We start from the raw sequence: 21,065 nt of genomic DNA on the forward strand, positions 1-21,065 counted from the left end.
TTTTTGTTTTATGCTGTAAACCACATCTTGGTTGCCATATATATATATATATATATATATATATATATATATATATATATATATATATATATATATATATATATATATATATATATATATATATATATATATAATATAAATATTGATTATTTATTTTTTGCATAAAACAGAACAGATACTGGTAACACAATACTTAGATTTTGACTTTAAAATATATCATCTTAGACCAGAATCAAATGGGCATCAGCTTAAACTGGTCAAACTCTGGCTGGTAGACCATTAGAATGCAATTCACACTAGCCAATGCATAGCATGAAGCGGTTAGTAACCAGCTACCATGTTCTAAAACAGTCACCAGCTCAAGCTCAGAAATAGACATGACAAAGCTTCTGAAATGTCAGTATGTTGGATTTACAGTAGTCATATCTGTAGTAACTATGGAATTTTGGCGGACACTATGGTTACCATGGTGAACGTATGGGGGTTTGCAGCAAGTTCAGCGCTAAGACAATGACAGTTACAGACTAGCATTGTGTTTAGTCAGCTCAGCGCTGTTATTTTGACAATGATATCAATGCAAAATGGGATGCTTAAATGCTGTTGGCTGAGTAAACATTACAAAGGCAGGCACAATGTAAAGGCAGAACTTATATTTGCTTGCTAAAGAAAAACAGCATAGATTAGCTGCAATGTTTAGATGATAAAAACATAACATTCATATTGCATTATGGTTATTGGTACATTGAAACATTCAGTTTGCATAAAGTGACTGTCAATTAAGGTCAGAATGTTCATTATGAGCTTTTTTCCAAAACAGTTAGTACATTTATCGACCAATTCAGCAAAGTTTGATTTGAAGCAAAAAAAAAAAGATATGAAAATTAGACAGAAACACAGATATACTGTCATATGTGTAGTTATTGGAGCCGTGGAAAGAAATAGTTTAAGAAATCCATTTTATATTGATGGAGATGTTCAAAATGCATCTCTCTTTTGAGTGGATTTTGACTTTATTTTTTTAACAGCAGATGGTGATGTGCTTTACAAACAGACATGTTCTGCTTTGTTCTAATTCCTCACACAGACCCCTTGAACACAAAATACTCATTAGTAAAGTTAGGATATGTTTAAGCTAATAACAAGAGTGTTCACAGTGAGCAGTTTATATATATATGGCAACCAAGATGTGGTTTACAGCATAAAACAAAAAATACGTGGTGTGAAAGCCAACTTACAGTACATCATTCAGCCAAATGTACAAATGCTCTCTTTTTTGTGAGTATTTAGGTGTATGGTTAAAAACTAGCCTAGACTGACGTCCATTGTTAAAAACTAGTCTAGAGCCCCATTTGCTCTTACAAACTAAAAAACAGCACATTCCACTGTTAAAGTGCGCAATCTGCTTTTAAAAATTACCCTAGAGCACCATCTGCTGTAAAAAAAACTAGCCCAGAGCACCGTCTGCTGTAAAAACTAGCCTAGAGCACCGTCTGCTGTTAAAAATTAGCCTAGAGCACCATCAGCTGTTAAAAATTACCCTAGAGCACCATCTGCTGTAAAAAACTAGCTTAGAGCACCGTCTGCTGTAAAAACTAGCCTAGAGCACCATCTGCTGTTAAAAACTAGCCTAGAGCACCGTCTGCTGTTAAATTAGCCTAGAGCACCGTCTCCTGTTAAAAATTAGCCTAGAGCACCATCAGCTGTTAAAAATTACCCTAGAGCACCATCTGCTGTAAAAAACTAGCTTAGAGCACCGTCTGCTGTAAAAACTAGCCTAGAGCACCATCTGCTGTTAAAAACTAGCCTAGAGCGCCGTCTGCTGTTAAAAATTAGCCTAGAGCACCATCAGCTGTTAAAAATTACCCTAGAGCACCATCTGCTGTAAAAAAAACTAGCCTAGAGCATTGTCTGCTGTAAAAACTAGCCTAGAGCACCGTCTGCTGTTAAAAACTAGCCTAGAGCGCCGTCTGCTGTTAAAAATTAGCCTAGAGCACCATCAGCTGTTAAAAATTACCCTAGAGCACCATCTGCTGTAAAAAAAACTAGCCTAGAGCATCGTCTGCTGTAAAAACTAGCCAAGAGCACCGTCTGCTGTTAAAAACTAGCCTAGAGCACTGTCTACTGTTAAACACTAGCCTAGAGCACTGTCTGCCGTTCAAAACTAGCCTAGAGCACCGTCTGCTGTTAAAAACTAGCCTAGAGCACTGTCTGCCGTTCAAAACTAGCCTAGAGCACCGTCTGCTGTTAAAAACTAGCCTAGAGCACTGTCTGCCGTTCAAAACTAGCCTAGAGCACCGTCTGCTGTTAAAAACTAGCCTAGGGCACTGTCTGCTGTTAAAAACTAGCCCAGAGCACCGTCTGCTGTTCAAACTAGTGTAGAGCGCAATCTGCTTTTAAAAATGACCCTAGAGCACCATCTGCTGTAAAAAAAAATAGCCTAGAGCGACATCATTTGCTGTTAAAAACTAGCCTAGAGCACCACCTCCTGTTAAAAAATAGCCTAGAGCACCATCTGTTGTTCAAACATAGCCTAGATCACCATTTGCTGTTCAAAAACTAGCCTAGAGTAGCCTAGAGCACTACCTGCTATTAAAAAATCTAGCCTAGAGCACCATCAGTTGTTAAAAGTACCCTAGAGCACCATTCACTGTTATAAAACTAGCCTACAGGAATTTGCTGTTAAAAAAACTACAGCTACATCTGCTGTTGAAAAACTAGTCTAGAGTGGCATAAGGTGTAACAGACTAGCCTAGACTACCAATCCGATGTTTAAAAAACTAGCCTAGAGTGCCATCTGCTGTTAAAATATAGCTTAGAGCACTACCTGATGTTAAAATCTAGTCTAAAGTAAAATCAAATGTTAAACACTAGCCTAGAGCAGCATCCTCTGTTTAAAAGATAGTCTAGAGCAGGGATGGGTAAAACTCAGTCCTGGAGGGCCGGTGTCCTGCACAGTTTAGCTCCAACTCTAATCACACACACCTGCTTATAGATTTCTAGAGATCTTGAAGACACTGATAAGCATGTTCAGGTGTGCTTGATTAGTGTTGCAGCTAAACTATGCAGGACACCGGCTCTCCAGGACCGAGTTTGCCCACCCCTGGTCTAGAGTAACATCCGCTGTTAAAAACTAGCCAAGAGCACCATCAGCTGTTGAACACTAGCCTAAAGCAAACAACAGCTGTTGAACACTAGCCTAGAGCACCATCAGTTATTAAAATGTAGCCTAGAGCGCCATCCTATATAAAAAAACTAGCCTAGAGTGCCATCTGCAGTTAGAGTGCCCTAAGCTGTAACAGACTAGCCGAGAACACCATTCTGTTGTTAAAAAACTAGCCTACAGTGCCATCTGCTGTTAAAACATAGCCTGGAGCACAACCTGATGTTAAAAACTAGTCTAGAGTGGCATCAGCTGTTAAACACTAGCCTAGAGCAGCATCCTGTTTAAAAGACGGTCTAGAGCAACATCTGCTGTTAAAAACTAGCCTAGAGCACCATTAGCTTTTGAAAACTAGCCTAGAGCACCATCAGTTATAAAAATGTAGCCTAGAACGCCATCCTTTATTTACCCTAGAGCTCCATCTACTGTTAAAAACTAGCCTAGAGCACCATCCGCTGTTGAAAACCAGCCTAGAGTGCCATCTGTTGTTAAAAACTAGCCTAGAAAACTGTCTGAGTTTAAAAACTAGCCTAGAGTGCCATCAGCTGTTAAAAACTAGAATAGAGTATGATTATCTGTTAAAAACTAGCCTAGAGCATCATAATCTGTTAAAAAGAAGCCTAGAGTGCCATCATCTGGTAAATAGCCTACAGCGCCATCATCTGTTAAAAACTAGCCTAGAGAGCCAATATCTGAAACAAAAAACTAGCCTAGTGCAGTATCTGCTGTTAAAAACTAGCTTAGAGACCCATCATCTGAAAAAAGTATCCTAGAGTACTGTCATCTGTTAAAATCTAGCCTAGAGTGCCATCATCTGAAAAAACTAGCCTAGAGTGCCATTATCTGTTAAAATCTAGCCTAGAGCAGCATCATCTGTTAAAAACTAGCCTAGAGCATCATCATCTGAAAAAACTAGTCTAGAGTGCATCATCTAAAAAAAACTAGCCTCAAGCACCATTATCTAAAAAATAAGCCTAGAGAACCATCATCTGTTAAAATCTAGCCTAGAGCAGCATCTGCTGTTAAAACTAGCCAAGAGCACCATCATCTGAAAAACTAGCCTAGAGCAGCATCTGCTGTTAAAACTAGCCAAGAGCACCATCATCTGAAAAACTAGCCTAGAGCAGCATCTGTTGTAAAAAACTAGCCTACATCGCCATCATCCGTGAAAATCTAGCCTACAGCGCCATCATCTGAAAAAAACTAGCCAAGAGCGCCCTCACGTGTTAAAATCTAGCCTAGAGCACCATTGTCTGTTAAAATCTAGCCTAGAGCACACACATATGTTAAAAACTAACCTAGAGAGCCATCATCTGTTAAAATCTAGATTACAGCGCCATCATCTGAAAAAACTAGCCAAGCATCATAATCTGAAAAAACTAGCCTTGAGCGCCATCATCTGGTAAAATCTAGCCTAGAACAGCATCTGCTGTTAACAACTAGCCTAGAGTGCCATCATCTGAAAAAACTAGCCAAGAGCACCATCATCTGAAGAAAAAATAGCCTAGAGCGCCATCATGTGTTAAAATCTAGCCTAGAGCACCATTGTCTGTTAAAAACTAGCCTAGAGTGCTATCCTCTGAAAAAACTAACCTAGAGCAGCATCTGCTGTTAAAAACTACCCTAGAGCGCCATCATCAGGAAAAAAACTAGCCTAGAGCAGCATCTGTTGTTAAAAACTAGTCAAGAGCAGCATCTGCTGTTAAAAACTAGCCTAGAGCATTATCATCTGGTAAAATCTACTGTAGAACACCATGTGCTATTATAAACCAGCCTAGAGCGGCATCTTCTGTTCGAGTGAGAGAATAGCAATGCATTTTAAAACTCTCAGAATCGATGCAGAATCAATTTCTTGAATGATTTTTCGGCACACCTCCAGCAGTTAACAACTTTAAAGAAAGGAAAAAAACTACAATGCATTAAAGCACATGAAATGACTTAAACCTAAAAACCATGAGAAATATTAAACTAGTCAGCTGTTGTCTCTGTCAAGAGAAACAATATATTTCAAATGCTTTGCAAATTATGCATACTGAAACCTCTCTGATTGGTGGATTTTTCCTTACTCCATCATGGGTAACGCAGTTTCTGCATGAATTTAAAGTTGATATTGAGAGTTATTGTGGAAAGACTGCTTTAACAATCCATTACCAACTGCAGAGCTCACAACAGTTTTACCAGTTATTGTTAAAAATCAATTTCCCTTAGAGCCTGTGCTCTATTGCAGTGCTCTTTATCTTCTACCACAATAATTCTGCTACATTCCCAATCGTTCAGATGAGCTCAGGTTCTGACAAATTTACCAGTGTAAAATACACACTACGGCATATTTGTTCAATCAACATTATTCATTCATTCACTTCAGTTTAGTCCCTTTAATCATCAGGAGTCGCCACAGTGGAATTAACTGCCAACTTATTCAGCATATATATTACACAGCGAATGCCATTCCAGCTTCAACCCAGTACTGGGAAACACCCATACACTCTCACATGCACAATCATAGGCTACGGCCAATTTAGTTAATTCAATTCACCTATACCACATGTGTTAGGACTGTGGAGGAAACCGGAGCACCCTGAGGAACCCCACGCCAACACAGGTGGAACATGCAAACTCTACATTAGGCGTGGGACGATAACCATGTTCAAGGTATACCGCGATTTGAAAAAAGTCAAGGTTTTAAAACAGTCAAAATTTTCTACTATATAGTTCCTAAAGTACGAGTACGATTTTTGTATTTACATTTTTTAGGACAACAGTATCTCCAGCAGAAAAGCTGAAACTAATGAAGACAGCAGAAGTCAACGATTCATTTGATTTATTAAGCCTGACATACTGCTCCAAAATATTTTAAATGTTTCCCAAATTAAAATATATTGTGTACAAAGGGGGAAAATGTTTTGTTTTTTACCCAGACATTTAAAAAGAATAGATTTTAGAGCAGTAATCTGAATACCGTGATACCGTCAATAGCATGATATCGTCAGAATCTTACACCGGCCCATGCCTACTCCACATAAAAATGCCAACTGGCCTAGCCGGGGCTCAAACCAGTGACCTTCTTGCTGTGAGGCAACAGTGCAAACACCAAGCCACCGTGTCACCTTTCAACATGCTATTATATTTCTTAAATAAAATTAATTACATCCCAAAAACACATTAAAAATGTACAGTTTCAGCATTAAAATAAGTCCACACATCCATGCCACATTTCTTCAAGCAAGCTAACAAAATGTTCAGATTACTGGAATGCTATTTCAGGAAACTAAGCTTTACTCTAACTTCCTCAATACATTCAACTGAAGTTTACATTTTTTAAAATTCCCATGCAACATATTTGCTAGAAATTGATCCATCTCGAATTTAATCCAACCAAACAGCAGCATTTCCCTACTTCAACACCGTTCAACATTCACCATCCAGCACAGAAATATTGACAACCCACAAAACCACAAGGTTTAACAGCAGCTCACAACAAACATATGAGATGTACCTGAATGGCAGCGGAAAATATGATGCATAATTACGACAGAGAGCAGCCAATCACTAAAATACATGCATATACATCACTTTACACTGCAAGAAAGGGAAAGAAACTGACATTGTAAACAAAACAAGAGTATATTTTTAAGTTTTTCTATCTTAAAATAGCGTGTTTAATCTAAATCTACAACCTCAAGCTCAAAAAAGTAAACTTTCACAATTATTTTTCAAACCAGGAACACAAACGCAGACAGAGATTGAAAATCCATTCACATAGTTAATCCACATTTGACTCCAGGAATCAACATTTACATCAACACATACAAAATGTAAACTAATTAAATCCAGATTATCTTAAATTAAATTCAGTTTCTCCGAAAAACGTGTTTGAATGCAAGAAAAAAAAAGATAAATCCACAAACATGACAAGTTTTCTCATATTCTACAAGTTAATCCATCTGGAATCTGAATCCAACAGCAGGATATTCCCCTACTTGAACATCATACAGCATCTGTGTAGGAATGACAGCAAGAAAGACTGTGATGCATAAATGACGATACACACACATCTGTGCGGTATTTGATCGCAACTTTCTATGATGCACACTTTCACACACACACACACACACACACACATATATACACATATATATATATATATATATATATATATATATATATATATATATATATATATATATATATATATATATATATATATATATATATATATATATATACACCCATAGTGACTCATACCCATTCCACTGCTTCACGAACACACATACATGTCACATGAACTCACACAACACACAGAAAAAAAAAAGAAAAATGTTTCTCCTGCCGTCGTATGCACAATGACAGTAATATTCACGACTCATTTACACAGAGAGGGACTGACTTGATGTATGATAAACGACCACAAACACACACACACACACACACACTCACACACAGATGATACTGTATATGAAAACATTGATTCTGCTCAACAGTCTGTCTGCTACCTCTTCAGAGCATCCATCAGCCTCTCTCGCTCTCTCTCGCTCTATCTCTCTCTCCGCAGCGACAATAAAAGAATGGAGCAGCCAATACCTGTAAATGAACCAGACGCTGCGGTTCTGGGGACCGAGCGAGGGCCATGAGGATGAGAGGGAGAGAGGGAGAGACAGGTCTTTCTCTCCGTATCCCCCCATTGCCATGTCCCCCCCTCCTCGGAGTCCTCCTCCTCCTCCTCTCCGGCCTCGCGTCTCTCAGCGCTCACACATCCAGAGGAGAGAGAGAAAGAGAGAAAGAGAGAGAGAGAGCAGATCTACATGCTTCAGAACGAGAGAGAGAGAGAGAGAGAGAGAGAGAGAGAGAGAGAGAGAGAGGGAGGGTTTAACAGAGCTCACATTCAGTCACTGCGACATTCAGAGAGAGAGACCGAGCGAGGAGGGGTTGTGTGAAAAAAAAGAGGAGGGAGAAAGAGCGAAAGAAGCCAGTGTGGGAGAGAAACACGCTTTAAAGGAATAGTTCACTCCCGCTCTCGTTTGCAACCTGTGTGATTTTCTTTCTAGCGCTGAACATGACGGGAGACTTTTAGATGAATGATCATGATGCCCTGTCATGGTGTACTGTGACCAGGGGCTGTCGAGATACTAAAAACACCCTAAAAAAGTATCGCAGGTTGCAAAATGTAGTTTAATGATGTCATATTTAAGAGACAAATGCAACAGCATTCATGAACCAAACAGTAGCTTTAATCTAAAGACAAACACGCCGCATTCAGGTTTTGCAAATTCATGTAAAACTGCATTCACTGTTCATAAACCCAAGTTTTTCTTAGCTTTATTTTGAAATGCTAACAATAAGTGCACCCAAAAGTATCTCAATTAGCAGAATGTAGCTTCATATTATATTTAAGAATCAAATAAGATCTGCATTCATACATTTAACAGAGGCTTTAGTATAGAGCTAGTCCATGCTTTTATGACTTCTAGGCTGGATTACTGTAATGCTCTGTTTGCTGGCTGTCCAGCATCCTCTATTAACAAACTTTAGCTAGTACAAAATGCAGCTGCCAGAGTTCTTACAAGGTCTAGAAAATATGATCACATCACCCCGATTTTATCCTCCCTAAACTGGCTGCCTGTTAAGTTTTGCATTGATTTAAAAATATTGCTTCTTACCTATAAGGCTTTAAATAGTCTAGCTCCTGTTTATCTAACCAACCTTCTGTCTTGATACAGTCCAACCCGCTCTTTAAGATCTCAAAACTCAGGGCTTCTGGTAGTACCTAGAATAGCAAAGTCGAGTAATGGCGGACGAGCCTCCTCATTTATGGCTCCTAAACTCTGGAATAGCCTTCCTGATAATGTCCGAGGCTCAGAAACACTCTTGCAGTTCAAAACTAGATATTTTTAGTAAAGGACACACTTAGCGGTCACTTCAGCTTAGCGGTATGATACATTAATGTGCTCCACACAGGTCTCTTCATCTCATTTATATACACTTTGAACAGCAGCTACGTTAATTATTCTCTTTATTCTCTATTTCCACCTGGGGATACTCATCCTGAGGCCTTTAGACCACGCAGCACCATTGATTTGATCCAAGACCAGCGACAAGATGATCCCAAGGTTTCCATATACTGGACCAGGCCGTATCCTGAGCAGCTGCTTTGGTGGTCATGGGGGAGTGGAGAGCTTATTCCTGTGACACTCCAGGGACAGACAAGTCTTCTCTGAGATCCAGCTTCCAGCCTCCGGTGCTTAGAGTGTAGCTCTGCACAAGACGTTTCGCCAGAGGAGAAATGGTCGTGCCCATCTGAGCCTGGTTCACTCGAGGTTTTTTTTTCCTTCACTTTCACCAACTGGTAAAGTTTTTTTTTTCCTCGCCGCTGTGGCCACTAGATTGCATGGTTTGGGATCTGACAATCAACACAAGCTTTAGACATGTCTTTAATGAAAGGAGACGAGCGGCAAACCCGGATTTCCTCATTTCCAGATGAGAAAAACACGAGTGAAAAATGTTCCTTAGACACGTATTTCTGCCACGAGTCGCGTGCACTGTAATCCATACGTGAGTCCAGCTGCGCTCTCATAGCGGGAAAATGCAAACAAAACCTTCAATGCAGCACATAATAAAAGCAACACTGACGACTCGTAACTCCAAACAACTCTTCTACTCCCACTTGTTTTGGCAACACAACGTGGCGTCTCTCTGCCGTCTGAACACTGTAACAGTGTTCGAAGCTATCATGCATTTTCTTGAGGTTGCTCCGTATACACAAGAGAGCGCGCTGATTGGTTTGAGCCAAGTCTTTCTCATGATTGAATGCAGCACACTCAACGGCGTCACGAAATACTCCCAGGTACAGACGTCCAGTCTACACGCTGGAATACACACAAGGAACCAATCCGTGTGATGCAGCTTCAAAAAATTTGTTTCAAACCGGAAGAACCAATTTGTTCGAAACAACGCAAAAACAATCCATTTTCACTTTTTTTTTTATGAAATATGTGTCCTAATAGTGTTTTTAGCAGTGTGGGACACATATACAGTACGACTGTCAACAGCTCAACAAATGTGTTTTGGTGTTTCGTGACCCTTTAAGATTCACATTCATGCGTTGAGAAAGTGCTTTTATGCAAAGGGGGTTCCTTTGCATTTAAAGTGTATATTTCATGTAAAATGCAGGCACTGCACATCAAGTGCATGGTTTTTCAACTCTTTATTAAGTTAGATGGAGCAGTGGTTCCCAAAGTGGGGGTCGAGACCCCCTGGGGGATCGCAAGACAATGAAGGGGGGTCGTTTGAGGATTTCCAAAAAATTCATATATGTTATTAAACAATTAAAATTAAAAATGTTTCACCTATAACCTGAAGATTATAAAATAGTATTTAATAATTACATAAAAAACAACAACATGCAAATAAAAAGCCATCAGCCCTTCAATTCTATCTACATTGGATTGCGACCCCTGGGGTTATTATGCTAGGTAATAGTGTTAGTTGCGGCAGATTGATTTTACAGCACAATGTTAAAATATTCAATAATTATTAATATCGAATGATGTGAAACATGATATTGTGATAATTTTTTTGCAATATCACCCAGCCCAATTTTGACATCTTCACTCACGTACACTAAAAATAAAGGTCACGACTGAACAAAGAGGACGACCTCCAAGTCTTGTGCTGTCAACATTGCCCACCATTCTTATTAAGTGAGGTTAATATCAATTTAAAAAAATTAATAACGACTATAAAAAATAATATGGTTGTTAGACTTTTTTGTTTTGTCAATAAGCTCGCTCACATCTGGTATGTGGCCATTGTTGTGTGCAATGCTTGTATGTTTGTGAAAACTTTTTTGGGGACGCAAGGCACTGGAAATGTTATTTTGGGGGTTACAAGCTGAAAAGTTTGGGAACCCCTAAGACACAGCAATGCTTGATTTAATGATTCAGACAAGACCCAATAGTGGGTTCACAAGACTAAATACGATTTTCCAAATATTATTTGTAAGAAATACTTAATGATCAAACTTGACTGCTTGAAAAATTGCTTGCAGCTGCATTTTAGGTACAATTAGTGCAGGTGCACGAATCATCCTCTAATGAAATGTCATTTCAGTTTTACTTTCTGACTGTGAATATCCATACACAGTCAAAAACAGAGTGACATATAAGCTCTGAAAAAAAAAAGTCATAAAGTCAGCTGACTGGTTTCTCTCCTGCATTTCACACGAGTCTCTTCACATCTTAAAACTCTGCATAAATTATATGCTAGCAGAACTTCTGACTGAAGCTGCGTGCTAAATGATCTCTTTCCACAAACTAAACACAACAAATAAAACCAGAATACACTGTCGAAAATGCTGGGCTCCACACCATTCCTGCATGTTGTCCCAACACAAATTGAATAAGTTTACTGTTTTCACAAATTTAAGCAGATTGAATGTAAAGCAATTACATTCTTCCCCAAGTAATCTGAATTAAAGCTAAATAAACCGTGTGTGTTTTACTGTATTTTTAGTCAAATAGTTGCTGTCTTGGTAAGCAAAATATATTTAGTCTCTTAAAACAACATGAACTGTATTAAAACTGATCCTTTTAGGATGAAAAACACCACAATTGAGGTTTGTAATAACACGAGGTTAAATAAATAATGAGAGAATTGTCATTTTTGGGCAAGCTTTTACTTCCATACCGGACTTGGAGATGAATTGTGGCATTTGTCATGAGTGGGTGAGAGAGATGCGAATGGATACTGGTGTTCACCGGCGCACACACACACACACACACACACACTCGGCCTGCATGGCAACAGATGATCAAGACAGCTTATATGTACACACACACACACACACACACACACACACTAACTTACATATGACAACGTAAGCACACAGTTTTACATATTCACTGTAAAGCAGCTCTTTTCAGCTGAGGCACTGAATGTGAGAGAGAGAGAGACAGATCTGATAGAGGACAGACAGCAGCGGCTCACACCGCATGTGTTAATATTCCACATGAGAGCCACAGATCCAAACATTGTTGTGTAATTTTTTGAAAGTGGCTGTGACATTTTCATAGCCATCTAGAGAGGCAGAAGCTCGCTTTTTTACACCTGAGAGCAAACGTTTGAAACAGGAAGCGGCTGCTTATATTTCATTTGATGAATCCAATCGACAAAAAAACATTGCAGATTTAACTTGATCAACATTTATAGGATATACAGGGTTCATTGCTAAGGATTTTTTCTACTGGCCCGATTGTGCCAGTGGTTCAGATTTTTACTTTAGTAGATCCTGTTTCTGTTTATGAAATTGATTCATTTGTTAAGTGGTGATGAAAACTTTTTAAAAGTAAATACAAAAAAAAACAAAAACAAAGGAAATAATCTTTGATCCCAAGTGTGTTATCGAGAATTTACCAGTGTCTGTACATAATCAAGAAATCACTCAGGTACCCCTGCTGAAAAATCCAGCTTAAACCAGCCTAGGCTGGTTGGCTGGTTTTAGCTGGTTGACCAGCCTGGTTTTAGAGGGGTTTTGGCCATTTCCAGGCTGGTTTCCAGCCATTTCCAGCCTGGTCTTAGCTGGTCAGGCTGGAAAATTACCAGCCAAATCCAGCTACAACCAGCTTGACCAGCCTGGATTAAGCTGGATATAGCTGGTTTTGGCTGGACTCCCAGCTTGGCTAGGCTTGTCAAGCTGGTTTTAGCTGGTCATCTCCCAGCCTGACCAGCTAAGACCAGGCTGGAAATAGCTGGAAACCAGCCTGGAAGTGGCCAAAACCCCTCTAAAACCAGCCTGATCGACCAGCTAAAACCAGCCTAGGCTGGTTTAAGCTGGATTTTTCAGCAGGGAGTCATACAAGTATTTGGGAATTCATATAGAGCGGTCTCTAACATGGGACACTCATGTAAACTGGATCTGTGAAAAGCTTCACCAAAGACGAAGGAGAAGCACTTTAGCAGCATCTAGAACAGCAGCCTGTAAGTACATTTAAGATTTGTTTCAGTTGTTGTGTATGGTTTGAGGACTTGTTTCCAGCTGTTTGTGTAAAGTTGTAGGACATTTAAAACTTGCTTTCAGTTGTGTATAATACTAGAAGTTGTTTAGCCACTGTTTCCTTGGTTACTATAAGAGCTTGTGTAGCGAACGCAGACGCGGTTCGCGTCGTCCGCCTCAGTTTCGGCCCTTGTTTTGACTCGGGAGGCGTGTCCAAACGCCAGGTAACCACTATATAGTGAGCACGGTAGCATTAGTCGGCAGGAGAAGCACTTTAGCAGCATCTAGAACAGCAGCCTGTAAGTACATTTAAGATTTGTTTCAGTTGTTGTGTATGGTTTGAGGACTTGTTTCCAGCTGTTTGTGTAAAGTTGTAGGACATTTAAAACTTGCTTTCAGTTGTGTATAATACTAGAAGTTGTTTAGCCACTGTTTCCTTGGTTACTATAAGAGCTTGTGTAGCGAACGCAGACGCGGTTCGCGTCGTCCGCCTCAGTTTCGGCCCTTGTTTTGACTCGGGAGGCGTGTCCAAACGCCAGGTAACCACTATATAGTGAGCACGGTAGCATTAGTCGGCAGGAGAAGCACTTTAGCAGCATCTAGAACAGCAGCCTGTAAGTACATTTAAGATTTGTTTCAGTTGTTGTGTATGGTTTGAGGACTTGTTTCCAGCTGTTTGTGTAAAGTTGTAGGACATTTAAAACTTGCTTTCAGTTGTGTATAATACTAGAAGTTGTTTAGCCACTGTTTCCTTGGTTACTATAAGAGCTTGTGTAGCGAACGCAGACGCGGTTCGCGTCGTCCGCCTCAGTTTCGGCCCTTGTTTTGACTCTCGAGGCGTGTCCAGCTGAATTCAATCAGCTAACGTTAGTGCTTTGGGGTTATATAAACAACTAGTTCACCGCGGCAGCGATCGCGGCAGCCTCGTGTGAAGACCGCCTCGTGTGAAGACCGACGAGTGTAAAGACCATCGACTCTACCTGCGCGACTCCACCGAGCAAAGACACCGACAAAGCACTTGAGTACTTTACTGTATTGTTTTACTTTACACTTATTTTTGTTGTCAGCGCACTTTTATTATGTGTTTTCTAATTCCTGTTGTTACTAACACTCGCAAAACACGGGAGGTACGCTGCAGGCGTAATCCTCACAACCTTCGTTCAATACATGTATCTACTATTTCACAACTCTCTCTCTCCGTGGGCCTCTGGAACTGTCAATCAGCTGTTAACAAGGCTGATTTTATTACCTCCATAGCTACATATTCTGACTATAATCTCATGGCTCTAACTGAGACCTGGTTGAGGCCGGAGGACACTGCTACACATGCTACTCTTTCTGCTAATTTCTCTTTTTCCCACACTCCTCGTCAGACAGGGAGAGGGGGTGGGACTGGACTACTAATTTCCAAAGAATGGAAATTTACTCTGATACCGTCCCTGCCAACAATCAGCTCCTTTGAATTCCATGCAGTCACCATTATCCACCCCTTCTACATAAATGTGGTTGTCATCTACCGCCCACCAGGTAAATTAGGTCACTTCCTAGATGAACTGGATGTTCTTCTCTCATCTTTTTCTAATTTTGCCACTCCCTTATTGGTGCTAGGTGACTTCAACATTTACGTTGACAAACCGCAAGCTGCAGACTTTCAGACTTTGCTTGCCTCTTTTGACCTAAAAAGAGCACCTACTTCTGCTACCCACAAATCAGGTAATCAGCTAGACCTTATTTACACACGACACTGCTTCACTGATCAAACAATAGTAACTCCACTACAAATATCTGATCATTTCCTTCTGTCTCTCAACATCCACATTACTCCTGAGCCGCCACACACTCCAACACTGGTTACCTTTCGCAGAAACCTACGATCTCTCTCACCCAATAGACTATCCACCATTGTTTCAGACTCTCTTCCTCCATCTCGCAAACTCACTGCACTTGATTCGAACAGTGCCACTAATACACTCTGCTCCACACTAACATCATGTCTAGACCGATTATGTCCTCTTGCATCCAGGCCAGCCCGTGCCAGTCCTCCTGCACCCTGGCTCTCGGATGCTCTCCGTGAGCATCGCTCAAAACTTCGGGCTGCAGAGAGAATTTGGCGGAAAACTAAAAATCCTGCACATCTCTTAACATACCAAACTCTTCTGTCCTCTTTCTCAGCTGAGGTTACTTCTGCAAAGCAGACGTATTACCGTCTGAAAATCAACAATGCCACTAATCCTCGCCTACTTTTTAAAACATTTTCCTCCCTCCTCTATCCTCCTCCTCCACCCGCATCCTCCACACTTACTACTGATGACTTTGCTACATTCTTCTGCACCAAAACTGCAAAAATCAGTGCTCAATTTGCTGCACCTACAACAAACACGCAAGATACAACACCAACACCACACACACTCACCTCTTTTTCTCAGCTCTCTGAGTCTGAGGTGTCCAAACTTGTGCTATCTAGCCATGCAACCACCTGTCCACTCGATCCCATTCCCTCTCATCTCTTGCAAGCCATCTCTCCTGCAGTCATACCAACACTGACTCACATAATTAACACATCTCTTGACTCTGGTTTATTCCCCACTACATTTAAGCAGGCTAGGGTAACCCCACTGCTAAAGAAACCCAACCTGGACCATACGCTACTTGAAAACTACAGACCAGTATCCCTGCTTCCATTCATGGCCAAGATTCTGGAGAAAGTAGTGTTCAATCAAGTCCTGGACTTTCTTACTCAAAACAATCTCATGGACAACAAGCAATCTGGCTTTAAGAAAGGCCACTCAACTGAGACTGCCCTGCTCTCGGTCGTGGAGGATCTCAGACTGGCTAAAGCAGACTCTAAATCATCAGTCCTCATTTTGCTGGACTTGTCAGCTGCTTTTGACACTGTCAACCACCAGATCCTGCTATCTACGCTTGAGTCACTGGGCGTTGCGGGCACTGTTATACAATGGTTCAGATCTTACCTCTCTGACAGGTCATTCAGGGTGTCTTGGAGGGGAGAGGTGTCCAACCTACAGCATCTAAACACTGGGGTACCTCAAGGCTCTGTTCTTGGGCCACTTCTCTTCTCCATCTACACATCATCTCTAGGACCAGTCATCCAGAGACATGGATTCTCCTACCACTGCTATGCTGATGACACCCAGCTATACCTCTCTTTTCATCCTGATGATCCCTCGGTTCCAGCTCGTATCTCAGCCTGCCTGTTGGATATTTCACACTGGATGAAAGATCATCATCTTCAGCTGAACCTCGCAAAAACGGAAATGCTTGTAGTTTCTGCCAACCCGACTCTACACCGTAACTTTTCAATCCAGATGGATGGGGCAACCATTACTGCATCCAAAATGGTGAAAAGCCTTGGAGTAACGATTGATGACCAACTAAACTTCTCTGACCACATTTCTAGAACTGCTCGATCGTGCAGATTTGCACTCTATAACATCAGAAAGATCCGACCCTTCTTATCTGAACATGCAGCTCAACTCCTTGTTCAAGCTCTTGTTCTCTCCAAACTGGATTACTGCAACTCTCTACTAGCTGGGCTTCCAGCTAACTCTATCAAGCCTCTTCAACTGCTCCAGAATGCAGCAGCACGAGTTGTCTTCAATGAACCTAAACGAGCACATGTCACTCCGCTGCTAGTCCGTTTGCACTGGCTGCCAGTTGCTGCTCGCATCAAATTCAAAACTCTGATGTTTGCCTACAAAGTGACTTCTGGCCTAGCACCTTCTTATCTGCACTCACTTCTGCAGATCTATGTGCCCTCCAGAAACTTGCGTTCTGTGAATGAACGTCGCCTCGTGGTTCCATCCCAAAGAGGGAAAAAATCACTTTCCCGAACGCTCACGCTCAATCTGCCCAGTTGGTGGAATGAACTCCCTAACTGCATCAGAACAGCAGAGTCACTCGCTATTTTCAAGAAACGACTAAAAACTCAACTATTTAGTCTCCACTTCACTTCCTAATCTGCAATTGCCTCTTTAAATATCACACTAACTATACAAAAAAAAAAAAAAAAAAAAAAAAATACTAACACTTCCCTTCTTAGACTGTACAGACCTGAAACTTGCCTTTAGTACTTATTCATTGTTGCTCTTAGTTGTGTAAATTGCTTCCTTGTCCTCATTTGTAAGTCGCTTTGGATAAAAGCGTCTGCTAAATGACTAAATGTAAATGTAAATGTAAATGTAAGACTGTATTTTCTACGAGGGTTATGGTTTTATGGTGTTGATAAGAAAATCATGTACTTATTTTATCAAGCTGTATTTGAAAGTGTTATCAGGTATGGTCTATCTACATCAGGGGTGGCCAATCCTGTTCCTGGAGAGCTACCTTCCTGCAGATTTCAGTTGCAACCCATAATCAACACACCTGCCTGTAATTATCAAGTGGTGTTCAGGCTCTAATTAATTGGTTCAGGTGTGTTTGATATGGGTAGCAACCCGCTTGTTAAGTGTGACGTCATGCGAAGCGGCTTCCGGGTCCAAGCGCTCTATTCAACTGAATGGGGAGACTAATGAAATGGTAATAATAAACGTTTACAAAGCGATTTAATGCTTTCGAAAATCACGATCGCAGTATATATGTCCATGCCTAATATCCGATGGCCAGAAAGTGATACATTTTTTATAAATTGTAAAAAATTCGGTATTGTTATGCAGCAAGCCCAGAGATTGTTGTGTACACTATGACTTTATATAAAATTAACTTTAATGTGTGATAGGAATAAAACGTGATCATAAACGAATGATTTCTCCACTCAAATGAACAGTATACATACGTCACAAACACGTCACCACTTAACAAGCGGACTGAAATCTGCAGGAAGGTGGCTCTCCAGGAACAGGATTGGCCACCCCTGATCTACAGGGTATGGCAATCTTTCTGTAAAAAAGAAACTGCAGAACTGCTACAAAACTAATAGGATCTGAAACTTTTACTAGTATACACTCTACGAGCAACGCACTCTGAATGAAGCGAAAAGAATGAATAGAAATGAAAGAATGAAAGTGAAAAGAATAAAAAGAATAACCCATCTCATGTGCTTTTTCCATTTTATGATTTTTACCTTCAGGTAGAAGATACAGAACTTTAGACTTAAGAACTCTTTTATTCCAGCGTGTCAATCAGACTATTGAACACTGAACAACAGTGTGTGTAATTCTTTTGCATGTTGGCTTATTTTTAATTGTTACTGTGTCAGAACCTGCTGAAGTGCTGTGTGAGTCCACAGAAAATTTCCCCTTGAGGGACAATAAAGTATACAAACAAACAAACATACTTGCCCTGCCAAAATGTTCACTGGCCCCACCAAAATTAAAGTTAATAGCTATTCTAAGCCAGGTTTTAAATAAAGTCTCAAAATAACGTCTGTGAATCTAGAATTTAAATATTTAAAAAAAAAATTATAAATCTATAATGAGCAAAATTTAAAACGTAATGTAAACAAAACTGACAATTTGGAAAATGTGCAGGTATTTTATTGCGAAACAAAAGATGGCTGACTTGCCAAACTGACGGCAAACTACAAAAACATCACTTAATTTTAAAGTTGTGTTGTACCCACCTAAATGTTTGCTACCAAGACGTTAGAAACTTTAGAAATGTTGTCATCATGTTGCCATCTCTTTGATACAGAAAAAAAACCGTGCTTACAACATCCAATCAGATAAGAGGACCCGAAAAGTAATACGGTGTATATGACTTCACAAAGAAAGAGCATTTAAAGCCTTAAAAGCACAAACTGTTTCTCAATTCTAAGACTTTATTTGCACGCAATGGACAAATAGTCGCAGGCAAATTAAACTTTGGTTACAGGGCAGCGATGGCCCAAACGGGCCATTAACTATCCTGTCTACTGCCCCGAGCATCTCTCACGCTGGCCCCGGGCCATCAGGCAGTCCTTATTGTTGAGCCCTGTTATACTTGTGCACACATGGACATTCTCAGTAAGAAGATGCAATTGCTAATATATGAGCACAGCACAACCTAAGAGTGCATTTAATTTAGTTTACTTATAAGCATACCAACAGTGTGGTAGTATACAAAGTGTAACTTTTAGGAACTATTTAATATTAACTAATATGCATACAAGTAATAAAAACAGAACAGGGTATGTGTGTTTAATATATGTGCGATGTATGTAAATGCATTTTTTTTCAGTATATAACAAATGTTACCATTGATGATAATACTAAAAGTTCTTTAAAAGTATATTATTTCATGACATTAAGCTTTTACTGTATCTTTACTGAACAAGAATTGTCAAGAAAAATTATATATATATATATATATATATATATATATATATATATATATATATATATATATATATATATATATATAATTTAATAATATTATATCATATTTAATATAAAAGTTCCACAATGATCCCCAATGCATGATAAATATGTAAATATATATATAAAAACAAATTATATTACTCATAAACATAAATACAAATATATATATATATATATATATATATATATATATAAATATATATATATATATATATATATATTTATATATATATATATATATATATATATATATATATATATATATATATATATATATATATATATATATATATATATATCACATGAGTAGCAGTTCGAGTCTCAAAATCCTTTTGTACGAGAAACTGCTTTCTTCCGCCATTCATTCACATCTGCAGCTGATTTCAGAACAGCAGAAACCGTTGCTCATTCACCGTCACTTTAAAGCTAGTGTTTGAATGATTCTGTACTGTCATACTTTAAGTGATGACTAAACAGCTGATTTTGCTGACATTTTAAGATTATAAAGCTGAACGACATGAAATGCCATCAGTATTTCTCTTATGCAATCAGGAGGTCACAATAATTAGGCCCAAAAACGCCAAAGCAAACACTAGCAGATTACTGTGGTATAAACACAGCTCTACAACATACAAAAGAGAGAGATCAACTTAGAATGTCACTTACCTGTTTTATAATGATTTGATAAGCTGCAGTTTAAAATTACGCAGAGTTTTTCTCCTTTAAGGACTTATTATGCGGTCTCTGTCGCCATCTAGTGGCAGAAAGTCAATTGTCGTTGCTCTGCTCAGTATGACAGGCTTATGGATGCCAACGTGCTGTATCACCAAAATTATAAATATTTAAAATAAGCACTAGCTTTTTAAAAACAACTACATTTTTGCCTAAAAAAGCCATAACATTATACTCTCCAACAGCTGGACTATTTGTCAAACTGTATTGATCTGCTTTCCCTCTGTGTGGGCGGAGTAATACACAAGGGTGAGGAGTCTGTATGAGTGCTGATATAAGAGAATATCAGGCTATCAGCCAATCAGATTTGAGAACCAGACAGAACCGCGTGTATTAATATATATAACATAATATAAACATTAGTTCTAATAACATTTTAATTTTTTTTATTTAAATATCTTTACATATAATATTTTTATTGTGTTATGCTTTATAAATGCTATTATTTAAATATAATTAGATACATTAAATAATATCACATCAATTAAAAGTCAATTTAATTCAAATTGAAATATTTATATCCAACAGTGTGTAATGGTCGTACAAGTGAATTGAGATTTTGTTCATTTCCCACCTGGGCACTTCGATGCCATCGTATGTTCCAACTGTATAATGACGAAACAGTTTCCTCCTGGCCTTCTCACTGCGGCTCTCTGAAACACACACACACACACTCTGACACTTAGCACATGTAGGCGTGCATATCTGTGTAAGTGGAAGTGTGATGTATTCAAATTGATGTGATTTTGCATATTCGTGTGCATGAAGATTATGTGAGTAGGCAAATCAGCACAGAGTAAAGCTCTTGGGGACGTTCTAGAAACATGGGAAAAAGAGTCACAATTCAATTAAACAATTCACTGGTGTGTTT

The 21,065-nt window shown here is 39.3% G+C and overlaps 2 protein-coding genes across 9 annotated transcripts in view; one reads left to right on the forward strand and one right to left on the reverse strand.

Moving 5' to 3' along the window:
- Nucleotides 1-21,065, reverse strand: part of LOC101884567 (SH3 and multiple ankyrin repeat domains protein 1) — a 146,818-nt gene that overhangs the window by 34,040 nt on the left and 91,713 nt on the right. For 6 of the 8 annotated variants that reach the window (XM_073941113.1, XM_073941112.1, XM_073941115.1 and 3 more), the window contains one exon: nucleotides 20,769-20,847. In XM_073941113.1, the coding sequence (XP_073797214.1) occupies nucleotides 20,769-20,847 (79 nt within the window). Of the gene's footprint in view, nucleotides 1-7,653; nucleotides 7,936-20,768; nucleotides 20,848-21,065 lie in introns of those variants that run through there. The other 2 variants (XM_073941116.1, XM_073941117.1) reach the window with 2 other exon arrangements.
- LOC141380764 (uncharacterized) lies at nucleotides 13,120-17,345 on the forward strand. Its single transcript, XM_073941126.1, has 2 exons — nucleotides 13,120-14,675; nucleotides 14,757-17,345. Exons 1-2 carry the CDS (start codon nucleotides 14,228-14,230, stop codon nucleotides 17,123-17,125), a joined length of 2,817 nt encoding a protein of 938 aa, XP_073797227.1. The 5' UTR covers nucleotides 13,120-14,227; the 3' UTR covers nucleotides 17,126-17,345.

Source organism: Danio rerio, chromosome 24 (assembly GCF_049306965.1).
Source record: "Danio rerio strain Tuebingen ecotype United States chromosome 24, GRCz12tu, whole genome shotgun sequence".
In the NCBI taxonomy this organism is placed as follows: domain Eukaryota; kingdom Metazoa; phylum Chordata; class Actinopteri; order Cypriniformes; family Danionidae; genus Danio; species Danio rerio.